Below are 25,798 nucleotides of genomic sequence, written 5' to 3'. Positions count from 1 at the left end.
TTTGTCACATTAATTTTTCAACATTTTCCACCGATATTATCATCCACAAGGTAAGACTCTTTAGTTTGATCGCACATAAAAGTCATAACACCTCTCGTTACCAAGCTGTATAGTTTATATGCACATTCCCAAAACTCCTGTGACTAATTTGACAGTGAGATCCTCTTAAACCTTCAATTTCATAGATAATGACGTTTATGTAATCATCTTTTCAACCAGATCCCATTAGTGACATTAGCTGCTCCAAAAATATGTTCAAAAGGATTCGGATAGCTAACAGAAATATGTGTGACATGGTCTCGTTCCAGCCTAAATAAACATTTAAAAAGTTCATTTTCAGATGCGGTAGGGGGTGACAGTTGGCAGCGAGCCACATGAAGACATGAAGCCGTGCGACAGCCTTCACTAGCACCTACAGAGCTGTCATATTTCCGCATATTTCAAATTTCCAACCATATTTCTCTGCGACTTTGAGCCAAACGCAGCACTGTCTGATCCTATCTGAAAAGGGGAAACACAGCTGCAGCTGGCTGCTAATCACACATCAACAAAGCTCTGCACAAATATGTTTTCACTGTGAATATGCCTATGCATTTCCCTATGAAAGCTGTGGAAAGTGTCAGGCATTTTCATGGCTTGACATTTCCTGTGTAATGGTATACTGAAAAAATTGAGCTAAATAAAATCATAGATGAAACTCTTATATATATCTCTTATCTCTATAACTCTTATTCCTTAGATTTTACCTTGTAGCTTCATAAAATTATGGTTGAACCACTGATGTCACTTGGACTATTTTAATGATGTCCTTACTACCTTGCTGGGCCTTGAATGTAGTAGTTACATTGCAGGGTCAGAAAGCTCTCGGATTTAATCAGAAATATCTTAATTTGTGTTCTGAAGATGAACGAAGGCCTTATGGGTTTGGAACGACATGAGGTTGAGTAATTAATGACAGAATTTTCATTTTTCTATTGCTACCATATCTTCCACTGTAAAGTTCTGGCAACCATAGCTGTGTTTTCTTTTATTATTATTTTTTTTTACAGTGCATGCCCATCAAACTCACCTTAAACGCCTCCTTGGCTGCATTGTCATCAGCATCTCCACGTGCCCATGGTTTGGCAGGATTTCTCTGCAGACTGTATCCAAACAGATCGATGAAGAAGAAGGCGTATTCCTCCTGAGGAAGACCCAACCTCAAGAACTCCACCATCAGCTTGCGAAACGTGTCCCACTTGCAGCAGACATACACCACTGCAAAGACAAAATAGGGAAACTCAATTATCTGCCTTAAGGGTGCTCGCGGTGGGAAAAAAAGTTCAGGCTTAATGAGAATTCAATCCCGCTTATTACTACAAAGGAATGTGCTTGTGTGGCAAATGAGCTTTGGGTTGTACTGCAAAAGCACCTGAAAGTCTGACACTTTAATTTGCAATTAGGCTGGAGGTTATTAACAGCTGACGAACTGAAACTCACTCCAAGAGTCTTAGTATGGAACTATAGCAAGGGAATTGTGTTTTTTCCCCCCTAAGCTGTACAATGTTTTTTTTTTTTTTTTTTTTTGGCAAAAGGCCCTTAGTTTGTGAATCACTGCAGAAGGTAATCAATTAATTATTTTAAAAAGATTTTAATTTGGTTAATAATGCTAAAATGTTAGCATTCTTGAGTTTGTATGCATTTTGTTGATGAGAAAACAAAACAATTTTTTCCTGGAAAAATTAAAAATTCACTCTTTTTTGGCAAAGGCTGCATGAGAATTACATAACCTCAGATTTGAGTTAAACATGTGCATATTAATGACTTTCAGTCATGCATGTACAGGAATGCTGTGGGATCTTCTGAACTCCATTATTAGCTTTGGCTCCGCTATATTGCATAAACAGAGAATATTTGACCGTAATGTCAAAAATGATTCTGTTAAAGTGAAAACTTGCAGACAAATACTAGTGGTGCTTAGAATAATAATATATAATCTAATAATGTTTTCAATCATTTTCTTTTTTATCAGTGAAATTCATATTAACATTTAACTAAAGTAGTTTTATTATTATATACAGCTGAGGTCAAAAGTTTTCATACACCTCGCAGAATCTGCAAAATGTTAATTATTTTACCAAAATAAGAGGGGTCATACAAAAATCATGTTATTTTTATATTTAGCACTGACCTGAATAAGCTATTTCACATAAAAGACATTTACATATAGTCCACAAGAGAAAATAATAGTTGAATTGATAAAAATGACCCTGATAAAAAATTTCTTTCTTGATTCTTAATACTGTGTTGTTACCTGAATGATCCACAGCTGTGCGTTTTTTTGTTTGTTTGTTTTTTTTTTAGTGATAGTTGTTAATTTGTTTTTTTTCAAGTGATAGTTGTTCATGAGTCCCTTGTTTGTCCTGAACAGTTAAACTGCCTACTGTTATTCAGAAAAATCCTTCAGGTCCTACAAATTCTTTGGGTTTTCAACATTTTTGTGTATTTGAACCCTTTCCAACAATGACTGTATGATTTTGAGATTCATCTTTTCACACTGAGGACAACTGAGGGACTCATATGCAACTATTACACCAGGTTTAAACGCTCACTGATGCTCCAGATGCATTAAGTGCTGGGGGGGTGAAAACTTTTGGAATTTTAAGATCAGGGTAAATTTAACTTATGTCTTCATGGAAACATGGAAGCATCTTCTGTAGCTTCTAAAGGGCTGTACTAAATGAAAAACAAATTAGGCTAAATAAGAAAAATGTACACATCTTCATTGTTCAAAAGTTTTCACCCCCGGCTCTTAATGCATAGTTTTTTCTGTAACAGTTGAATATGTTGTCGTCAGTGTGAAAAGATGAATCTTAAAATCATACAGTCATTGTTGGAAAGGGTTCAAATACACAAAAATGCTGAAAAACCAAAGAATTTGTGGGACCTGAAGAATTTTTCTGAAAAACAGCAGGCAGTTTAACTGTTCAGGACAAACAATGGACTCATGAATAACTATCACTTAACAAAAAAACACAGCTGTGGATCATTCAGGTAACAACAAGTATTAAAAATCAAGTGCATGTAAACGTTTGAACAGGGTCATTTTGATAAATTCAACTATTATTTTCTCTTGTGGACTATATGTAAATGTCTTTTATGTGAAATATCTTATTCAGGTCAGTACTAAATTAAAAATAATATGCATTTTCTATGATCCCTCTTATTTTAAATAAATAATTAACATTTTGCAGATTCTGCAAGGTGTATGTAAACTTTTGACCTAAACTTTTGACTTTTGTAACAGTCATTGAAGTGCAGCATATGTCAGGCATATGAAGCAGTGCGTACTGGGAGTCATGTGCTTCACGCTCCTAAATACCAAAGAAGGGTCAGATCGCCACAGCAATTACCCACAGACCCACTCCTAATGATAAGCTTGATGAGGAAGAGAGGTGAGGTGTTAATTATAACAGTGCCTTCAAATAAAATATGAGAGAAAAGGCTCACGTTCAGAATTGAATATAACTGCACTGGATAATGTGCATCTTATGTGCATAATGTCTCTAGATAGATGGATATACGGATGAGTAGAATGACAGACGGACAACAACAATATTATATTTTTGTCATTTGGTACTGCCCTTTAGAAGCTACAGAAGAAAATTTCCAGAGGACAAAATATGTTCTCTCTATTCTCTCATCTGTATATCAAGATGCAGTGTCTAAAAGGACAAAAAATACACTGTACACACATTATTTCAACATGGTTGGGAGCAGGTGTATATTTTTATGTACAACGTATCATTTTTTAAAATATATTTTCTTGATTTTTTGTATTTACAATTTACACAAAGATTCTTTTTGTTCATATTTTATTAAGTTTGGTCCCTATTATACGTAATTTGCTCTTCATTATGTTGCACTAGCATTAAAAAGCTTGTTCTCTGTCAGTAAGTGAAAAACAAAAGACATGAAATTGCCCCACACATTCATGTTTCTCAAACAAAATCACAACATCATTTTACAATTACAACTTATAAATTGCTAAGTAGATGCTTCCTAGGACTTCAGGAGCAACGTTCACATCAGCTGATCATTTTCCTGTGATTCAGCAGTGGGGTTTAGGCTATGATTGAGTCAAAACAGGTTCAGGATCAACAAAAGATGTTGTTTCAAGAACATGTACTTGCGTAAATCATGTTGTGCAATGAACATCTGTCATGATAATTTTACCAAAAACTACATGTTCCAAGGTTTATTGCATCAAAGCTTTTTTTTTTTTTTTAATTTATTCTTTGGCTAGTTAATAATCTGCAGGTCTTTCTGAAGGTAAGAAGTCTCTTATATGCATGACTAACAAAAAAAGGGTGACAAGACTATTCCTATAAAGCTGGCATCTGTTTCTGCAGCATTGGCGTCACTAAAGAGACATGCAATAATTGTTCTCAGGTTTCTCAAACACTCCCTGCCATTGGTCACACAAACAGATTCCTGCTCCAAACTCACACCACTGGTTGACCCAATTCATTTGCAATACTCAAACAAAAGCAGCATTTTAATAGTGCCACACAGCCTAAGGCCCATTCGCACCAATTATGATAACTATAACGATAACTATACAATTTTAATTTTTATCATTCAAATTCTATAAGAATATGGTAAGCCACATCACAGCCACAAAGATATCATTGAAATCACTAGAATTATTTTTTCCCAGCTGATGAAAAAAGCAATGTGCGCTTATTATAAACAGAACGTTACTGTGCGTTAGTGTTAACGCTAATATAATTATAGTTGTTTTTACATTTGTCTCTGTATCTTATTCTGAGATAAAAGTATTTTAACATTTACGTTTACATTGAATTTCTGCTGCTTTTATTCACCCTTTCACAGAACGTTTGAGGTTAATTGCAGGAGGTATTGGATGGCAGGTAACATTTGAGTCTGTAACAGTCATTGAAGTGCAGCATATGTCAGGCATATGAAGCAGTGCGCACTGGGAGTCATGTGCTTCACGCTCCTAAATGCCAAAGAAGGGTCAGATCGCCACGGCAATTAACCACAGACCCGCTCCTAATGATAAGCTTCATGAGGAAGAGAGGTGAGGTGTTAATTATAACAGTACCTTCAAAAAACATATGAGAGAAAAGGCTCACATGTTTTGAATGGAAAATTACTGCACTGGATAATGTGCATCTTATATGCACAATGTCTCTAGATAGATGGATAGATGGATGGATGGATAGATGGATGGATGGATGGATGGATGGATGGATGGATAGAATGACAGACAAACAACAGAGAGAACAACAGAAAGACAGAATGATAGAATAACAGAAAGACAGACAGACGGAATAATAGAATGACAGACAAAGCGATTAAAAACAGACAGACAGAATGACAGACATACATAAATAGATGACAGAAAGACAGACAGACAGACAGAATGATAGACAGAATGACAGAACGACAGACAGAATGATAGATAGAATGACAGCTAGAACAAAGGAGACAGAATGATAGATGAAACGATAGAATGACAGACAGACAGAATGATAGCTAGAACGACAGAACGACAGATAGAACAATAGACAGAATGACAGAAAGATAGATACAATGACAGGCAGAATGTCAGAAAGAACAATAAACAGAACAGACAAAACAATAAACAATGAAAGACAGAATGACAAAAAGACAGCTGGAACAACAGACAGAACAACAGAATGATAGAATGACAGAATGACAGACAGACAGACAGAATGATAGATAGAACGACAGAACAACAGCTGGAACAAAAGACAGAATGACAGACAGAGTGATAGAATGACAGACATACACACAGAATAGATAGAAAGACAGAATGACAGACAGACAGACGCAATGATAAACAGAATGACAGAAAGACAGCTGGAACAAAAGAGAACGACAAATAGAATGATAGCTAGAACGACAGAACGACAGATAGAACAATAGACAGAATGCCAGAAAAACAGAATGATAGAATGACAGACAGACAGAACGTCAGAAAGAACAATAGACAGAACAACAGACAAACAATAAACAATAAAAGACAGAATGACAGAAAGACAGCTGGAACAATAGATAGAATGACAGAATGACAAGCAGACAGACAGAATGATAGATAGAACGACAGAACAACAGCTGGAACAAAAGACAGAATGACAGACATACACACAGAATAGATAGAATGACAGAATGACAGAGACAGAATGAAAGACAGAATGACAGAATGCCAGCTGGAACAAAATACAGACAGACAGAATGACACAACAACAGAATGACAGACAGAAAGACAAAATGATAAATAGAATGACAGAAAGACAGCTGGAACAAAAGAGAATGACAAATAGACAGAATGATAGACAGAATGACAGAAAGAGACAGAATGATAGCTAGAACGACAGACAGAACAATAGACAGAATGACAGAAAAATAGAATGATAGAATGACAGACAGACAGAATGTCAGAAAGAACAGTAGACAGAACAACAGACACAATAAACAATAAAAGACAGAATGACAGAAAGACAGCTGGAACAATATACAGAACGACAGAATGATAAAATGACAAGCAGACAGATAGACAGAATGATAGATAGAACGACAGAACAACAGCTGGAACAAAAGACAGAATGACAGACAGAGTGATAAAATGACAGACATACACACAGAATAGATAGAATGACAGACAGACAGAATGAAAGATAGAACGACAGAATGACAGAGAGAGTGATAAAATGACAAAATGACAGGTGGAACAAAAGAGAACGACAAATAGACAGAGTGATAGAATGACAGACAGACAGAATGATAGCTAGAACGACAGAACATTAAACAGAAGTCAGAAAGACAGAATGACAGACAGACAGAACGACAGAAAGAACATTAGACAGAACAGACAAACAATAAACAATGAAAGACAGAATGACAGAAAGACAGCTGGAACAATAGATATAACGACAGAATGACAGAACGACAAGCAGACAGATAGACAGAATAAATCGACAGAAGCAGACAGAACGACAGAACAACAGCTGGAACAAAAGACAGAATGACAGACAGTGATAGAATGACAGACATACACACAGAATAGATAGAATGACAGAATGACAGACAGACAGATAGACAGAATGAAAGATAGAATGACAGAGAGAACAATAAAATGACAGAACGACAGGTGGAACAAAACAGAACGACAAATAGACAAAATGACAGAGAGAATGATAGAAAGACAGACAGAACGACAGAAAGAACAACAGACAGAAAGATAGAATGACAGACAGACAGAATGACAGAAAGAACAATAGACAGAACAACAGACAAAACAATAAACAATGAAAGACAGAATGACAGAAAGACAGCTGGAACAATAGACAGAATGACAGGCAGACAGAATGAATGAACGATAGAATGACAGATAGACAGACAGAATGGTAGAACGACAGAAAGACAGACAGGCAAACAGAATGATAGATAGAATGAGAGAACAAAAGATAGACAGACAGCATGATAGATAGAACGACAGGCAGAAAAATAGAATGAACGACAGACAAACGAACAGAACGATAGATAGAATGACAGACAGACAGAATAATAGAATGACAGACAGACAGACAGAATGATAGATAGAATGGCAAAACGACAGCTGGAACAAAAGAAAATGACAGACAGAATGATAGATAGAACGAAAGAATGACAGACAGACAGACAGAATGATAGCAAGAACGACAGAACGACAGATAGAACAATAGGCAGAATGACAGAAAAACAGAATGATAGATAGAATGACAGACAGAACGACAGAAAGAACAATATACAGAACAACAGACAAACAATAAACAATGAAAGACAGAATGACAGAAAGACAGCTGGAACAATAGACAGAATGGCATATAGACAGAATGAATGATAGATAGAATGACAGAATGATAGACAGACAGAATGATAGAAAGAACAACAGATAGAATGACAGACAGACCAAACAACAGAATAACAGACAGGCAGAAAGATAGAATGAAAGACAGAGGGTAGACAGATAGATCTATCTGTCTGTTCCATCTATCTAGATTTTCTATCACCTGTTGGAGCCTTTGAAAGCCTGTGTTATTGTGCAGTAATTTCATAAATAATTGATCATGGAGGAACTCCTGGTGACAGAAGATAAAGTGGCGTATCTGTTGCTATGGCACCTGGAAAAAGACTTTGATACTTGAGTGAACCAGACTGATTTATGTCCAACTCAGAGATGTCATAAAACCTAATCACATACCACAACAATAACAAAAAGCACTTGTGTCTCTCAGGTGTGTAGCATCAGCACTGCAGTGAGAGATTCACAGCAGGTGGGGCTTAAATAACAGTGACAGATGTGAGAGCGCTCGTTATTTCGGATGAAAAGATTACCAAACAGGACCACACACAGGTCTTCATTTATGATGCCCTGGGAAGCACCCGTAAGTCATTATCTCCTATAACTGGCCCAGTAACAGTCTGGCGTTCTCCACGCATGTGGCATTGAAAAAGAATGGAACAGAAGAACCAACATGAAAGCTCAACAGCCCCACTTGTGCACTATGAGTATAGTTGAAGTGTGGACTCTTTACTATCAATCTGTGAGGTAGATGACTTTAAAAGTGGCCATCTCAGTCTAAGTCTTGGAAAGAGTGACTCTTTTCCAGGTTTTAACACATTCGTCGCTTGGTAAAGTACTCTGATATGCATTCTGCCACCACATAGCTTCTGTCTCCTTCACATTTACGTTTAACGTTCTCTATTTCTTTCCTAACAACATGACTCGCTCACCGCATGAATTCTTCTTTGCAGAACATGCAGTAGAGTAGATAATTGGTCTGTTTTTGAAGAGGGGCATGGACTGAAATATTAATGGAATAGTTCTCCTAAAAATGAAAATTTGTTGATAATATACTCACCCTCAGGCCATCCAAAATGTAGATGAGTTTCTTAATGGGAACAGATTTAAAGAAATTTAGCACTACACTTGCTCACCAATGGATCTCCTGCAGTGAATGGGTGCCGTCAGAATGACAGTCCAAACAGCTGATAAAACCATCACAATAATCTGCAAGTAATCCACACCACCCCAGTGCATCCAGTTTATTATCTTGTCCAAAACAGTTCTAAACAAATATATTGGTGCATTTTGATGCTAGAGGACAACAGGGTACGTTTTCATTGGAGGAGTGTTATTATGGAATGTATATATATATATATATATATATATTTTTTAAACCAGAAGCAATGGGTTAAAGTTACAACTTTTAATTGAATTATGTATTTCTTACAAACATACAACTTTCCAAAAGACGTGTTGGGCATTTTGCCTTAAAAAAGAAATTTGTTTATTTACTAGTTACTTCCCACAAATAGTAACTGAGATAATAATTGAGTTACATTATTATGAAAGTGACTTAATACCAGGGAAAGTAACTATTAAGTGACTACTAAACTACAGGGAAAGTGTTACTTAAAAAAAAATGTTCAAATATGTAAAATAACTTGGATGCCCCCAATATTAAATAAGTTAAATGAATAAAATTGAAATTAAATGAAATTTTTAGTTTACTCACCAGATTAATATCACATATCTCATACACTATTATATAGTAGTCAGCATTTGAAGTACATCAGAAAAGTTAATCGAAGTTGTCCTAAGACAAGAATGAGTATTGTTTTAGTTTTAGAAAGGTTTTGATCCACTTTAAATGTTGACTACTATACATATATAAAGCTTAATGGCACAGTTTTTTTAAATATCTGAAAGTACACTTAGCATCATTCAGTCAAGCATTAGAATATGACATTATGATAATTTAGATAGCAAAATTACTACGAATTATACTACTAATAACAATATAAAACACATTAAGGATTAATGAGCTGCTGGGTTCATGAATATTAATCACGCTGTATGCGTTCTATCGGTCTGATTTGCTGAAATCAAATCAGGGACGATAATAGGTGAGCACCAGCCAATGAGATTGCCGTTTGTGCATTAGTTCTGCCTACTACCGGAGAAACCGGCAGTTCTTTAAAGCTAAGGAATTCCAGAGGAGCTCCGTTATTTTGACAGGAAAATACAGCAAAGAATATCGTTAACATTTAGCGTGTCAATTCTGCATGGTATCTAAGTCTCTCTCGCTTTGTGTCCTTCTTTGCGTGTGTGTGAGACAAAGCTACAGTTAGCCATGTGCCTTTACACTAGAGTCTACGGTTCGTCAAATACAGGTACGCTGCGCATCCATTCAGATGAACTGAAAAAATAAAATTATAAAAATATTACAATAAATTATAGTAATGCCACATTTTATTGCCAGTAACGGTAACAGCGTTGTAACAGGAGAAACAGTAATTCGTTTGATTACTCGTTGCGGAAAAAAATTACGCCGTCTATTTATATCACTGTTATTCCCATCACTGTTTATAATCAGCTGTTCTGACGGCACCCACACTGTAAACAACAACAACAAAAAAACACAATTTGTTGAGTCAAATTAAAATAATTTGTTACACTGTTGCCTTAAAATTTTAAGTTCAGTCAACTCAAATAAGTTTAGTCAACTTGAAATGTTAAGTTGTACTAAGTGACAACTTAGATATTTGAGTTGACTTAAAAAAATTGGTTTGTTAAACTTAAAAGCTGGGTAAGTTACCCAGCTGTCTTAAAATTTTAAGTTGAATCAACTCAAATATCTAAGTTGTCACTTAGTACAACCAAAATTTCAAGTTGACTAAACTTTTTTGAGTTGACTGAACTTAAAATTTTAAGGCAGCTGGGTAACAAATTTTTTCAAGTTGATTCAACAAATTGTTTTTTACAGTGCATTCACTGCAGATGATGAGCAAGTGATGTAATCCATTTTTTTCTCCAAATCTGTTCCCATGAAGAAACAAACTTATCTACATCTTGGATGGCCTGACAGTGAGTACATTTTCATTTTTAGTGGTGAATTATTCCTTTAAAACCGGATAATTTGTGGAAAAGACATAAAATCATCATATATTCTCAAAATCGAAATATTATATATGTACTTTGAGCTGTACTGTGTGCACCTGATGACAAGACAGCTTGCTAGGTTTTATGAACTGAGCTACTTTGTCAAGGATTTTCAGGGCTTTGACTTGTTAGTGGTAAATAATATCTTTAGTTCTAACACTTTGTTTCATCTTGCGATTATGTGATCATAATCACCGGGTGACAAATTAATTAAGAGAAATCTCCACTCCTCATCCCACTAATCAACAGGCAATCAGAATCACAGCCCAGTCAAATGCACACAGGGCTGGAAGCTATTCTGATGTAATTTCGCTAATGGCGATGCCCTGGTGAAAATCCAGTTTAATTGTTGACTCAGGCACAGTCAGTATTGAAAATGAAACTGATCATTGCCTATTACACAGTATTTTCTAATAACAGCATGTAAAATAGTATGCATTACTCAAGGATAAATGTTTCAAAATAGCACACAGCATTATTTTTGATCACATTATTTAAATCCAACTTGACGTTTTACCATTTTACCGTACAAGGATCATGTGACACTGAAGACTAGAGTAATGATGATCAAATTAATGCAGCTTTGATAAGCAAAAGAGCCCTAATCTTTTGAATGTCAGTGTACATACTACATAAATGCATCTGCTAGTACACTATTCCAACAAAAAGCAATTTAGCCAGTGCTAACAATCATGTAACTCCCTTTCCTAAAATGACCTAATAGGATCTCTTTGTACCCTTAAACGATGTTGGCACAGCAGACCTCGCGTATCTGCTGGGAACTATTTGATAATAGTTCTGTTTTTCCTTCATAGTCATATTTAATGCAAGAAGACAGGGCTGGGAATAGTTTACGACAGGACTGACAGAAAAATTACCTCTCGAGTTCTTCTTTTTTCATTTCACGCTGTCGCTGCTCTCTCGTCAGATTAAGTCACTTCACGTAAACAGCTTTTTTTGCATGATTATTCTCCTGTAGTTGGATAAAATCAGACTGAATGTACTTCTGACGACCAGCCAAAGGTAAAATGATTGAATCAGGTCTATAAATCTGACATGTATATGGCCCCTGCGAGATATTGCATCAAAAACCTTACGGAAAACAAAAAACTCAGACAAAGATATGAATCCAAATGCAATATTTTACATCAAGCACTTTCCTCCCCCACAATAATCATGTTCCCAGGCCATAAACAAGTCTTTATATGCCAACTCTACTAACCAAATCTTGTATTTTTAAGTCAGAGTTGACAGATGAATGTTTGGGGGAGTATTGTCAGGGTCGCTTTAAAAGGCTGCTTATTATAGTGGGGCTTTAACAGTCTGAGCTCCAACATACCCACAATACCCACCCATGGAAATACAAAACACACATGCTTTGCCAAGCATTGACTTCATCTAATATTCATGCAAGTTCTGTTCCAATCTGTTTTTTTGTAGTTAACTAAAACTAAAAATCTTATTTACACATAAATGTTACATATCAATACTTCAAAGGTACACATTAGTGCTTCAAAAATTACATATTAGTATCTTTTGATATAGTGACAGTTTTATACTTTTTTTTCTGAAAGTTTGCTAGAAAGCTGCCATGCTGTCTACTGCCTAGATAAACAGAAAACAAAACATTCAAGAATCACAAATTTTAATGGTCACAGAGTTTATTTTTCTCCAATAATCCAAAAGCCAATGGAAAATCCTATTAAGTGTTTGTCGAGGGTACCAGGGAGATGCTAACAAAAATACGTCATCATTGATGTATCAAAGCTCAGCTGGCAGCCACAAAAAAACAAACAAACAAAAAAGCACTTCCTTTGAACTGCACATTGGAGTTGATTCACAACTAACCATGAAAGTTTGCCATTAGCATGTTGCCAAGCTAATGTTGCAATCTTTCAATATGCAGAAAAATACATTTACAGAAAATAATAAATATATAATAATATAAAAATTATAAATAACAATTTGGTGTGTTTTTCACCAAACTCTTGAGCTGCATAAGATTATTTTACTGTATACTTCTTTTTTTAAGCTTGACAGTGGTCACCATTTATTCCATTATACAAATGAGCACAAGCAGAGCTCCTTGTGTTTAGAAAAAGAAGAAAGGTCACTTGGCTTTAGAACAACAACATGGTAAATAATATTCATTTATAGTGAACTGTCCTTTTTTACTACTACTGTATAAAGTGTAAAGCGCAATATGTCAGACAAATATTATTTCAAATAACCAGTATTCATAAAACTCTAGGAAAAAATTCTCAAATAAATTACTAATTCCATCAAGATTTCAATTTTGCATACAGCAAGCCATTTACATTATTAACTCCTAAATGCTAATTTTACATATTATTGTGATTTAAAGTAATAGTTCAGCCAAAAATGGTTAGGACTGGACTATAAATTTTATGCAATATCCATGCGCATCTTGCCAGTAAAGCCGGTTCTGTAATCAGTAGTAAATCTTCATCATGTGCGTGCTTTCAGATGTAGCAGCATTTACTACAAAGAGCTGTAATTCACTACCAAGTTACGCAAAACCACGTTTATATTCGCAGACGATATTGATATTCTGAAATCAGGCTGTGATAATAAAGTTGTTTGTGTAGCTTTGAAGTGAACTACGGCTCCGTGTAGAAAATGCTGCTCCATCTGAAAGCACGTGAAAATAACACATTTAATTATGTTTTATGCCAAACTCACTTTATAATGTCGGTCGAGTGTTTGAAATAAATCCTTCTGTGAGATGATGTGGCTTCTTACACAGAATAAGGCACACAACATATTTCATAGTATTCTAAGCATTGATGAAGGCTATGTCGATTACCACTGCATTTTTATATATTTTATTACAATGAAAATGATAATAATAATTATAAATATAGCTGCAAGCAGCGATTCAAGCAGTTCAAGCAGTTTAGGTATTTAAGCACATAAGGAAAAAGACATTACATATTATTTGGTATTTGGAGTTTTCACGCAAGAGCGTCCTCAGGCCTTCAGATAGAGATTTACTACTGATCACAGAACCGTGCTTCACTGGCAAGATGCGTGCATGAATATCGCAGCTTTTGCCTAATATCGATTGTGGTTGCCAGGTTTTGGGGTTGCCAGGTTTTCACAGCAAAACCCAGCCAATTACTACTTAAAACTAGCCCAACTGTGTTTTGGGGGGTCCCCTGGTAAAATTTGCATTCCAGAGGCTAAATATCATGTTATTGGGGTGGCTTAAACTCACGGACATGAAAAACAAGCAATAGCGTTTAAGTACGCCAATTCCGCGGGAAAACCATGGACTTGGCAACACTCCCCTCAAGCCATCCTAGGTGAATATGAGTTTCTTCTCAATAAAGTGCATCCATCCATCATAAAAAGTGCTCCACACGGCTCCGGGGATTAATAAAGGCCTTCTGAAGCAAATCAATGCGTTTGTGTGAGAAAAATATCCTTATTTAAAACTTTATAAACCATAATCTCTAGCTTCCGCTAACTGTTGTACGTGCATTCACGAGAGAGTGGGGTTCCAGCGGATGATGTAGGATGTAGGCGTAGCGTAAGCTCTGGTGAGAATATCCTAGTTTCGTGAGAATCAAGTTTCGTTTACAACAAAGGAAAACCAGTCTCCTCTTGGCTTACATCGAATCTTCCAACATTTTTTCTTTACAAATGATATACTAAAATATATACTATATACTATTATATACTGTCATTTCTAGCTTCTGCTAACTGTTGTGCATGGCAGGTGAATGTGATGAACACAGAAGTGCAGTGGAGAGAGCAAAACAAAACACTGGTCACTAATTAGAAGTACAAAACAAGGATTTGTAAAGAAAATGCTGGAGGATTTCTATATAAGCCAAGAGGAGACTGGTTTTCCTTTGCTGTAAACAAAACTTGGTTCTCGCGAGACTAGCATATTCTCACCGGACCATAGGTTAGGCCTACTGTACATCTTACGTCATCTGCTGGAATGCCTCTCTCGTGAACGACAGTCAGCGTAAGCTACAGATTACAGTTCGTAAAGTTTTAAATATGAATATTTTTTTTACACAAACACATTGATTCACTTCAGAAGGACTTTATCAACCCCCTGAGCCGTGTGGAGTACTTTTTATGATAGATGGATGCACTTTATTAGGCTTCAAAATCTCAACACCCATTCACTGCCATTATAAAGCTTGGAAAAGCAAGAACATTTTTTAATATAACTCTGACTGTATTCGTTTGAAAGAATAAAGCCATATACACCTAGGATGGTTTGAGGGTGAGTAATTCATGGGGTTATTTTCATTTTGGGTAAACTATCCCTTTAAGTAATTTGATAAAAAACGTTTTGCCCTACCCGCCATACTCAGAGTAAATAAAAATGCAAACTTGGCCCAAACCGATGCCTTTCATCCCTCACCAGCTGAGATGTCAGTTTTCATACACTTAATAAAGTCCTGTGACAGATCCTGATTAAAGAGAATGCTTTGTGACAAGCGTGCCCAGGCATGTAGGAGATATATTTAACCGGCTGTTAAGAACGTGAGCGTGTAGCCGAAGAGTGTCAGTATTACTGTAAGAGAGCATATTCATTCTGCCTTTGTCACTGTCCTCTGCTGTCTCGCTCTTCCTCACTGACTTCAAGGTGGTTGATGCTCTAATGCTCTGAGAATGTCATTCATTACTGCCTGTGATGAATAGCTGTCCAGTGTCAGACCGTCAGAATTAATGATCCACAAAGACATTTACCGGAAAAGCCTCTAGCTTTCAGGGAAAACAGAAACTTTGAGTTAATTAAACCTGCTAGGTGGGCGGCTGAGCAATGTTTGACTAGCATGCTACATACATCATTAGTATGGCCTTGAAACCAGCTTTGCAAAAGAGTAACTAAGCGCACATTCATACAGAGAGATGTATGGACAAAGACTTCATATATAAATGGATTTCAATTCAAACTTTCCATGAAATACACCAACAGACTAAATGCTTTCACAGAAAATGTTACATTGTAAATCATTTTAACTGTATAAAGTTTAAACAGCTTCATTTAGATCACATTTAGATTTCCACCATCTAACACTCTTAAAGTTAATCATTAAAAACATACAATAACACTGTTTAGAGTAATCTTTAGCAAAATAAATATCCTTTTTTAATACCAAAAAAAGCACCCTAATCTTTAAAGGGATAGTTCACCCAAAAATTAAAATTTTGACATTATTTACTCACCCTCATGCCATTCCAAACCCATAAGACTGTTCATCTTCAGAACACAAATTAAGAAATTTTAAATGAAATCTGAGAGCTTTCTGACCCTGCATAGACAGCAATGCAACTACCATGTTCAAGGCCCAAAAAGGTAGTAAGAACATCTTTAAAATATTCCATGTGACAACAGTGGTTCAACCGTAATTTTATGAAGCTACGAGGGTACTTTTTGTGTGCAAAGAAAACAAAATTATTCAACAATACGCCAAACAATCCCTTGTCCTAAGAGAGAAAAATTGGCAAATGGTGAACAGTGACATTATAATGTCATCCATAATGAAGAAAATCTGTTGTTACGGAAGCTTTTCGGTAATCAGAACATTCCAGATAAGCAATAGGCAATTTGCCATTGACCCAGCACTGTGCTCAGGTGGCAGGAGGGGCGATCCGCTCTGATGAATTACACCTCCAATCGGATCTGACTGGAACTCTAGATTGTCTGCTTGCACAGAAGGCTCCTCTCCTTTCTGTGAGCCTCCCATGGGTCTCTGAGCCTTTGGCACAGACTGGAAATGACAATGGCTGCTTTTATGTGCCAGTCACCTTGTGTTTACAAATCCGTCTGCTGGAAAAGGGTAACAAACTCTACTTGTTTCAACAACCAGGCACAATTAACATCGGCTCTTTCTGGGTCCGTGGAGGCAACAGATGGACTCTTTTATGGGAAATGACTGAAACTGCAGCCGTTTGCCCGATGACTCCCCAAACAGGCGTCACAGACATCCTTATCAGACGTTATGAGTTACAAAGAGTACAGGCTAAATGTTTGTTTGGATACACCTACTCATTCTTCAATGGCGCTGTCAAAAGTACCAGTACTTCATTACCAAGTTGATACTGAGATGAGTCATGATATGAAAATCTAATTTTCCTTGATCTTTTGGTATATAAGAGGTCTTTGTATCATTAAAACATCTTTGTGAGTTTCATAGCATACAACGTCCTGATTGTATCAAAAAGCATTTATTTAAAATGATAGTTTACCCAAAAATACAAATTCTGTCATTAAGTACTCACCCTCATGTCGTTCCAAACCCATAAGACCTAAGATATTTTTAATAAAATTCGAGAGATTTCTGACCCTGCATAGACAGCAACACAATTGACACATTCAGGACCCAGAAAGGTAGTAAGGACATCATTAAAATAGTCCATGTGACATCAGTGGTTCAACCATAATGTTATGAAGCTACAAAAATACTTTCTTACTCCTGTTTCTGCAGCAACACATGCATGCGTTGTGATATTCTTGTGAATGCACATTGAAGATTGACATGGAAGAAAAGAAATTGTTGAATAAAGTCATTATTTTTGTTTTCTTTGTGTCCAGAAAGTATTCTCATAGCATCATAACATTATGGTTGAATGTCACATGGACTGTTTTAACAATGTCCTTACTACCTCTCTGGGCCTTGAATGTGGTAATTGCATTGTCTGTCTATGCGAGGTCAGAAAGCTCTCGGATTTCATCAAAAATATCTTAATGTGTGGTTTGAAGATGAAAGAAGGTCTAACAGGTTTGGAATGACATGAGGATGAGTAATTAATGACAACATTTTTTGGTGAACTATCTCTTTAACTAAGCTCCAAACATGGCTTATTTGGATAGTGGGGGATTTGTGACATCACATGGGCAAATACATTTGCAAATGTCATCCTGGACCACAAAACCAGTCCTAAGGGTCATTTTTTGAAAATTGAGATTTACACATAATATGAAAGATGAATAAATAAGATTTTCATTCAAGTTTTGATATATCTTCATGGAACATGATCTTTACTTAAAGGGGTCATCGGATGCCCATTTTCCACAGGTTGATATGATTCTTTAGGGTCTTAATGAAAAGTCTATAACATGCTTTGGTTAAAATTTCTCAATGGTAGTGTAAAAAACACCTTTTTTACCTTGCCAAAATCAGCTTTGCAAAAATCATCCTGGTCTGGTCACTGTTGCTTTACATGTTAATGAGCTCTGCTCGCCCCGCCCCTATCTTCTCTCTGTGGAGTGACGAGCCTGTTTACTTTAGCTGCATTTAGCCGCTAAACTTGCTAACTAGCACGTTATTAGGAAAGGTGATCACAAAGATTCATAAAAAAAACAAAAAAAAAACAAAAAAAAAACAAAAACGTATACTCACTTCTGCTGTAAGTGAAGCTGGATCACGAATGATTCGTGCGAGCACAGTAAATGACGACTACTGTGTTCATTATTACATTCTCCGGCATCGAAACAATGGTGATAAGACTGTTACTGCTCATTCAAGGCGGGTCTAAGGTAAGATGGCCATGTCTTACTATCAACTATCATGGGAGCAGCCTCTGTCGGTGTGTTGTCACACAGACAAGATGCTGAGAATGGCTTTATTTGAAAAAGGGTAAATTATTTTTACAGATTAAATAAACACTGGGTGGATTTTTATCATTATAGGGTGGTTGTGTACATACACTGCCAACACACATTAATGTTCAAACAACACGTAAAAGTGAACTTTGCATCCAATGACCCCTTTAATATCCTAATGATTTTTGCCATTAAACAAAAATCCATAATTTTGACCCATACAAAGTATTGTTATTGGCAATGGCTATTGCTACAAATATACCCGTGCTACTTACGACTGGTTTTGTGGTCCAGGGTCACATATGACCACCTCCAGAGCAAGACATCAATGAATAGTTATACACCATTGCGCCACAGGCCCCGCCCACTGGTGTTCACTCGCTTGATGGTTGACACGTTTACATCCGAAACGAGCAATACATTAAAAGCAATTACCACAGAAGCCACTGTAATCACTGACACTTTCTTCACTGGATACAGCATACAGTAGATGTTGAATTTTCAGTCAACGCGCTTGAGCAACTCCTGACAGCTGGGCAAATGGAAGAATAAAAGAACTTTTGCTTCGATGCATCCAGTTTAAACAGCTTATCCCTGGGACAGGAACAACTGGTGGTTTATTTTTAACAGCGTCCTGGATTGCATCAGAGGATTATTTGCTAGTTCAGAAACATTTGACTGCAGATTGTTTTGTAAACGAGGCACAGTGTAATGGACAGTTCACAAAGAAACGTTTGTTGAAAGAGGTAGCAGCCAACTGTACTGGATCTGACAGCAGTTGCATCGCAAACCGTAAGTAAACAATTTTATAATGCTGTTTCTGTAAATTATGATTTAATATGGATAATGTGTTCAAAACACTTCAGGGGCTCAGAAAGAGGGTTGAAAATGATCATTTTTGCGAATATGCGAATGATGTTTTTTTTTTTTTTTTTTTTTTTTTTTTTTTAAACATTGCGCATTACTGCCATTCACAAACATGTTGAGTTTACCCTTCTGCACACTCATAAATCCCGACCAACAAAGTGTAAATACAATGTAAATGACATTCATTATGCAGTGTAGACGGTTTCATTGACAGTGTGTCCAAACTTTTGATTGGTTTCATACACATCAGTCAAAAGTCTCTTCTGCTCACCAAGCCTGCATTTATTTGAGTCAAAATACAGCAAAACAGTACAATTTTGAAATATTTTTACTATTTAAAGTAACCACTTTCTATTTGAATATATTTTAAAATGTAATTTATTCCTGTGATCAAAGCTACATTTTCAGCATCATTACTCCAGTCTTCAGTGTCACATAATCCTTCAGAAATCAATCTAATCTAATATGCTGAAAACAGTTGAGTACACATTTTTTTTCAGGATTCTTTAATGAATAGAAGGAGCCAAAGATCAGCATTTATCTGAAATAAAGAGCTTTTGTAACATTATACCATTACTATACCATTCAAAAGCTTGGAGTCAGTAAAATCTTTGGGGAAAGAAATGATAGAAAAGAATACTTTTATTTAGCAAGCATGCTTTAAATTGATCAAAAGTGATGATAAAGACATTTATAACAAAAGATTTCTATTTCAGATAAATGCTGTTCTTCTGAACTTTCTATTCATCAAAGAAACCTGAAAAAAAATCTACTCATAATGATCATAATGATTTCACAAGAATCATGTGACTGGAGTAATGATGCTAAAAATTCAGCTTTGAAATCACAGGAATACTATTTTAAAATATATTCAAATAGAAAAGAGTTATTTTAAATAGTAAAAAATATTTCAAAATGTACTGATTTTTGCCTACTTTGGATCAAATAAATGCAGGCTTGGTGAACAGAAGAGACTTCTTTAAAAAACATTAAAACTCATACTGTTCAAAAACGTTTGACTGGTAGTGTATTTGGGTTTGTATAGGTAAAATAATAGGCCAAATATCACGCTTACAACTATTTTGGCATATATTTAACATACGCACTCTTAAAACAGATACTCAAGAACAAGCCTTGGCATAGTTAACCCACACACAAAAAGATATGCATACAACAAAGAAGAAAAACTGCACGCAAACTCCACTGATTCTCCACTGATTGTGTTTTGTGAACATGCCAAGGTACAGCATGCAGAAGCATGAACCAAATTGAAAAGCAAGGCCTAAAGGCAAGATTTTCAATGAAGAATGTTTAAAAGACTAACAATTGCGCTCACCATCCATATTCAAGCAGGCTGAACACTCTGATTGCATCCAAAAGCAGAAAAATGCAGCCTCTGCAGACAACATAGAAAGATACGAAGGCAACATCCACATCCGAACCCAATGATTCTGCCACATAATGTCTACTAAAATGCCTTAATCTGATCGATTGTTGAAGGCAGCAGATAGAAAAGTCAAATCCTATACAATTCCACACAGAACCCAAAAATGCACTGGACAAAATTATTGGCACCCTTAACTTAATATTTGGTAGCATCCCCTTTGGAAAAAAACAACTGAAATCAATCGCTTCCTGTAACCATGAATGAGTTTCTTCCACCTCTCTACTGGAATTTTGTACCACTCTTCTTTTGCAAACTGCTCCAGGTCATTCAGATTTGAAGGATGCCTTCTCCCAACTGCTGTTTTGAGATCTCTCCATAGGTGTTCTGTGGGAATCAGATCTGAACTCATTGTTGGCCATTTCAGAACTCTCTAGCACTTTGTTTGTACCCATTTCTGAGTGCTTTTTGAAGTCTGTTTCGGGTCATTGTCCTGCTGGAAGACCCATGACCTCTGGTGGAGATGCAGCTTTCTGACACTGGCCATTACATTGCACCCCAAAATTCTTTGGTAATCATCAGATTTCATGATACCGTTCACACAGTCGAGGCATCCAGTGCCAGAAGCAGCAAAGCAACCCCAAAACATCTTTGAACCTCCACCATGTTTGACTGTAGGGACTGTGTTCTTTTCTTTGAAGGCCTCATTTCTTTTTTTGTAAACAGTGATGTCCATGATGTCCTTTACCAAAAAGCTCTACTTTTGTCTCATCTGTCCACAGTACGTTCTCCCAGAAGGATTGTGGTTTTTTCACATAGGTTTTGGCAAACTCCAGTCTTGCTTTTTTATGCCTTTGTGTCAGCAGTGGTCTGCTACCATAGCGTCCCTTTCATTCAGATGGCGACGGATAGTTTGAGCTAACACTGTTGTACCCTGTGTCTGCAGATCAGTTTGAATTTGTTTGGAAGTTAATCAGGGTTCTTTATCCACCATTCAAACAATGCTTCGTTGTAATTTTTCAATAATTTTACTCTTCCGTCCACGTCCAGGGAGGTTAGCTAGAGATAAACCTCTTGTAAACCTCTTGATGATTTTGCGCACCGTGGACACAGGAACATTAAGATCTCTGGAGATGGACTTGTAGCCTTGAGATTGTCCATGTTTTTCCACAGTTATTCTCTGAAATCCACAGACAACTCTTTATACTTTTTTATACTTTTTCTCCATGCTCAGTGTGACACACAACACAAATGTTTTTCTCTATTTTAACTGGTTGCAAGTGTGATTACTATTGCCCACACCTGTTACGCACCTGTTACCTGTTGTGGCAACAGGTGTGTCTAAGTACAAATTACAGGAGCATCACATGCTTGAAAAGCAATTATTTCTTACAATGTTGACAAGGTGCCAGTAATTTTGTCCAGTCCATTTTTGAGTTCTGTGTAAAATTTTATCAAGTTATACTTTTCTTCTCTGTTTTAATGTGTTGTTGCAGTGCAAACAAAAACAATAAGCATGTGAATACCAAAACATTTGCAATTGGAAAAATTTTCTGAGAGAATTGCAAGGGTGCCAATATTTTTGGCCATGACTGTATATCTCTATCCTCAGTGTTAAATTCAATGACAGCTCATCTAAAAAATAAAGACTGGAATTGTAAGTTGTGGTTGGTGGTAAGTTTTGGTGTAAATGCACATCTCGGACTTTCCACCACAAATTACTGTAGTATTGTAATTAAATATTCTCTTAGCTGCCACCAACGCTCTCTCTATTTAGTTCATTCATTAAACCACTATGCTGCCTCAGAAATTTGTCGCAAATCAGTTTCAGGAGGTACTTTCGTGCACAAACGCTTCAAGTCAGCTGCCTAATCTTTCGGATACCACATCTAAAAGTCTGCCTTTAAAAAACAAACAAGAAAATGTTTCTGATGACATCAGGATGAGCAGATGATGACAGCTCACTTTAATCTATAAAGGACAGCGTGTGTGATGTAAGAACATGTGTCTGAGGAACACCAGTGAGCGCATCAACACCTCAACGTGTGAAGCTCGGATCATCCTGCTGAAAGTCACCATCCAACCCTAGCCATCATCAGCAGCTGTGTCTAAATGACTGACGTGAGCTCTGCATTCCAGCTGGCAATGAAAGCCATGCGATCTTTATGAATTACAGTGCAGAGGCTGAGAACTGGAAATGTCAGTTCACACTTATCATGCAGCAGCTGGTATGCTCTGAATGTTTTTTCCTTTAAAGTTGAAAAAAGAGTTATGGCAGCTCAGTGTCACTTTAAAGCTCCTAGGAACTGAAATCATGCAGCCGTTGTGTTTCATTGAGAAGATCTTGGCAATTAAAGCAACAATGGTTTCAGCTGATGTTTGGATTGAAGCATGTAGAAGCATTTCTGTTGTGAGTGGATGGGTGGTACACGTGCGTGTGGGCTGTGTCCTTCTTTTTCCGACAGCTCTGGTCCATGTTAAATGAAAACATACGACGAAGTCGACAGGTGACGGGTCTCGTCACGCCCACTCGCCTTTGTGCATTTGGACAGATGCTCCTTGTCGCTATGGAAACAACCTGGTTCCTGTTCTGTGGTGTTCGATCATGGCGGCCAAGGAGATTGTGAAAGCGTTAGTCCAGTTGAAGTGCTGTGTGGAGCGCAGCTTATCTCTGAGGTCATTCCTAAATAGAAACTCCAGACATAGACGTGCACGAAAAAAAAGTGTCTGGAAGCAGTAAACATTGGAAGTATCAGTTACACAACCACTATCACTAGTGTTTACTCAAGCAAGCTCATGACTTCTAGATACTTTTTTAATTTTTCCTTTTTTTCTTTTTAAAAAATGTTATTATTAAAAAATGTTGAAAATGTTATTATTATTATTTTTGCATGTTGTTTTTAATCGATCGAATGTTATTTATTTGCTGTCTAAAATGTTTTTATATTCTTACATATTGTATGTATAAAGGGTGCTATATAACAAAATACTACTACTAATAATAATAATAATAATAATTATTATTATTACTATTATTAATATTACTATTACATAATAATAATAATAGTAATAATAATAATAGGTATCTAGTTCTAATTCTAACTATTTTTGTCTGATGACAAAACAGGAAAAAAAACAGATTTTTTACTGCTGTTATTATTATTATTATTATTATTATTGGTAACATTATTATAATAATGATAATTAAATGACTAATATTTTTTCTAATGATAATTATTTTTATGATTTTATTTACTGCTATTATTATATTAATATTTAGTATACTATTATTTATATTACTCCTAAATACTACTACTACTAATAATAATAATAATAAAGTTTGTAAATCTAATTCCAATTAATTTCTATTTTCACCTAATGACAAAACAGAAAAAATGGCACAACACCCTTTTTTACTGCTATTATTATTATTATTATTATTATTATTATTATTATTACTACTGGTATCACTGTTATGCTTCTTTTTTTAAATAAAAATTATAATTAATTTTTTTTCTAATTATAATTTTTGATGATAAAACAGAAAAAACAGATTTTATTTACTGCTAATATTATTCTAATTAGCATATTATTATGTATATTACTGTTAATAATAATTTATAATAATAATAATAATAATAATAATAATAATAATAATAGTAATAGATTTCCAATTCTAATTATTTATATTTTTACCTGATGACAATAAAAAAAAAAAAAACGAACACCACCATTTTTACTGCTATTATTATTATTATTATTATTATTATTATTATGCTTCCTTATAATAATAATAATTTAATTAATAATACTTTTTTCTAATTATATTTTTTTAACTTAATTAGACTTAAACAGAAAAAAAATATTTACTGCTAATATTATTATAAGAAGCATATTATTATCAGTATTACTGTAATATAATAATAATAATAATAATAATAATAATAATAAAAATAATGTTTCTAACACTAATCAAAACAAACAAAAAAAGATTTTATTTACCGCTAATATTATTATAATTGGAATATTATTAGTAGTACTACTGTAATATAATAATAATAATAATAATAATAGGTTTCTAATTCTAATCATTTTCTATTTGCAACAGAAAAAATAACACCATATTTTACTGCTATTATTAGTAGTAGCAGCTGTATTTTGGATATACTGGTATCATCATTATGCTTTCTTATAATAATGATAACTAAATTATTAATTATTGTTTTTTTCTAATTATAATTATTTTACTTAATTTCACGATAAAACAAAAAAGGATTTACTTAAAGCTAGTATTATTATAATTAGCATATCATGACTGCCATTATTATTATCATCATTATTACTATCATTTTATTGCATTTTTAATTATTATAGTTTTCTAAACAATCAAGTTTAATTTTCATCTGATACTAAAACAAAAAAAAAAAACACCCTGATTTTCACAACATTGTTTTACTGCTATCATTATTATTATTTATATACAATTCTTATATATATTTTAAAACAATTAAGCTTAATTTTCACATGATAAAACCAGAAGAAACTGAAGCCAAAGCTTTTTTTTTTTTTGACTTGCTCCAGTAAGAATCCACCTAACAGGAAAGTCCTAGCAACCACCTAGCAATGCACTGACAACCACTTTGAACACCTTAACAAATGTTTTCAGCAACTGTTCATCTTTTCTGTTTCCCGAAAACCAGCCATGTTGCCATGTGGAAATATGCATGTGTGTCACAGTCCCGATACCATCATGTGTGACAATGCGAGGAAAAACCACATTTGCGAGCAGCATTAGTGTGTAATTACAATGGTGGGATTGATCTATTTCCACCATCATAGGTGATAAGACCACAACTTCCCTCAGGATACTATATGCTGGCATATTTCTCTTTTTCATTCTCTCTGTTTCTACACAAATCACAGCTTTGATTTAGTA

General features: G+C 35.3%; 1 protein-coding gene across 1 annotated transcript in view; it reads right to left on the bottom strand.

Moving 5' to 3' along the window:
- npr1a (natriuretic peptide receptor 1a) overlaps window positions 1–25,798 on the bottom strand; it is a 131,888-nt gene that overhangs the window by 90,629 nt on the left and 15,461 nt on the right. The window contains exon 3 of the mRNA XM_051136845.1: window positions 1,070–1,257. Within this exon, the coding sequence (XP_050992802.1) occupies window positions 1,070–1,257 (188 nt within the window). The remainder of the gene's footprint in view (window positions 1–1,069; window positions 1,258–25,798) is intronic.

The sequence above is a fragment of the Labeo rohita genome, chromosome 19 (assembly GCF_022985175.1).
Source record: "Labeo rohita strain BAU-BD-2019 chromosome 19, IGBB_LRoh.1.0, whole genome shotgun sequence".
Lineage (NCBI taxonomy): Eukaryota > Metazoa > Chordata > Actinopteri > Cypriniformes > Cyprinidae > Labeo > Labeo rohita.
This window is presented reverse-complemented; position numbering and strand designations above follow the sequence as displayed.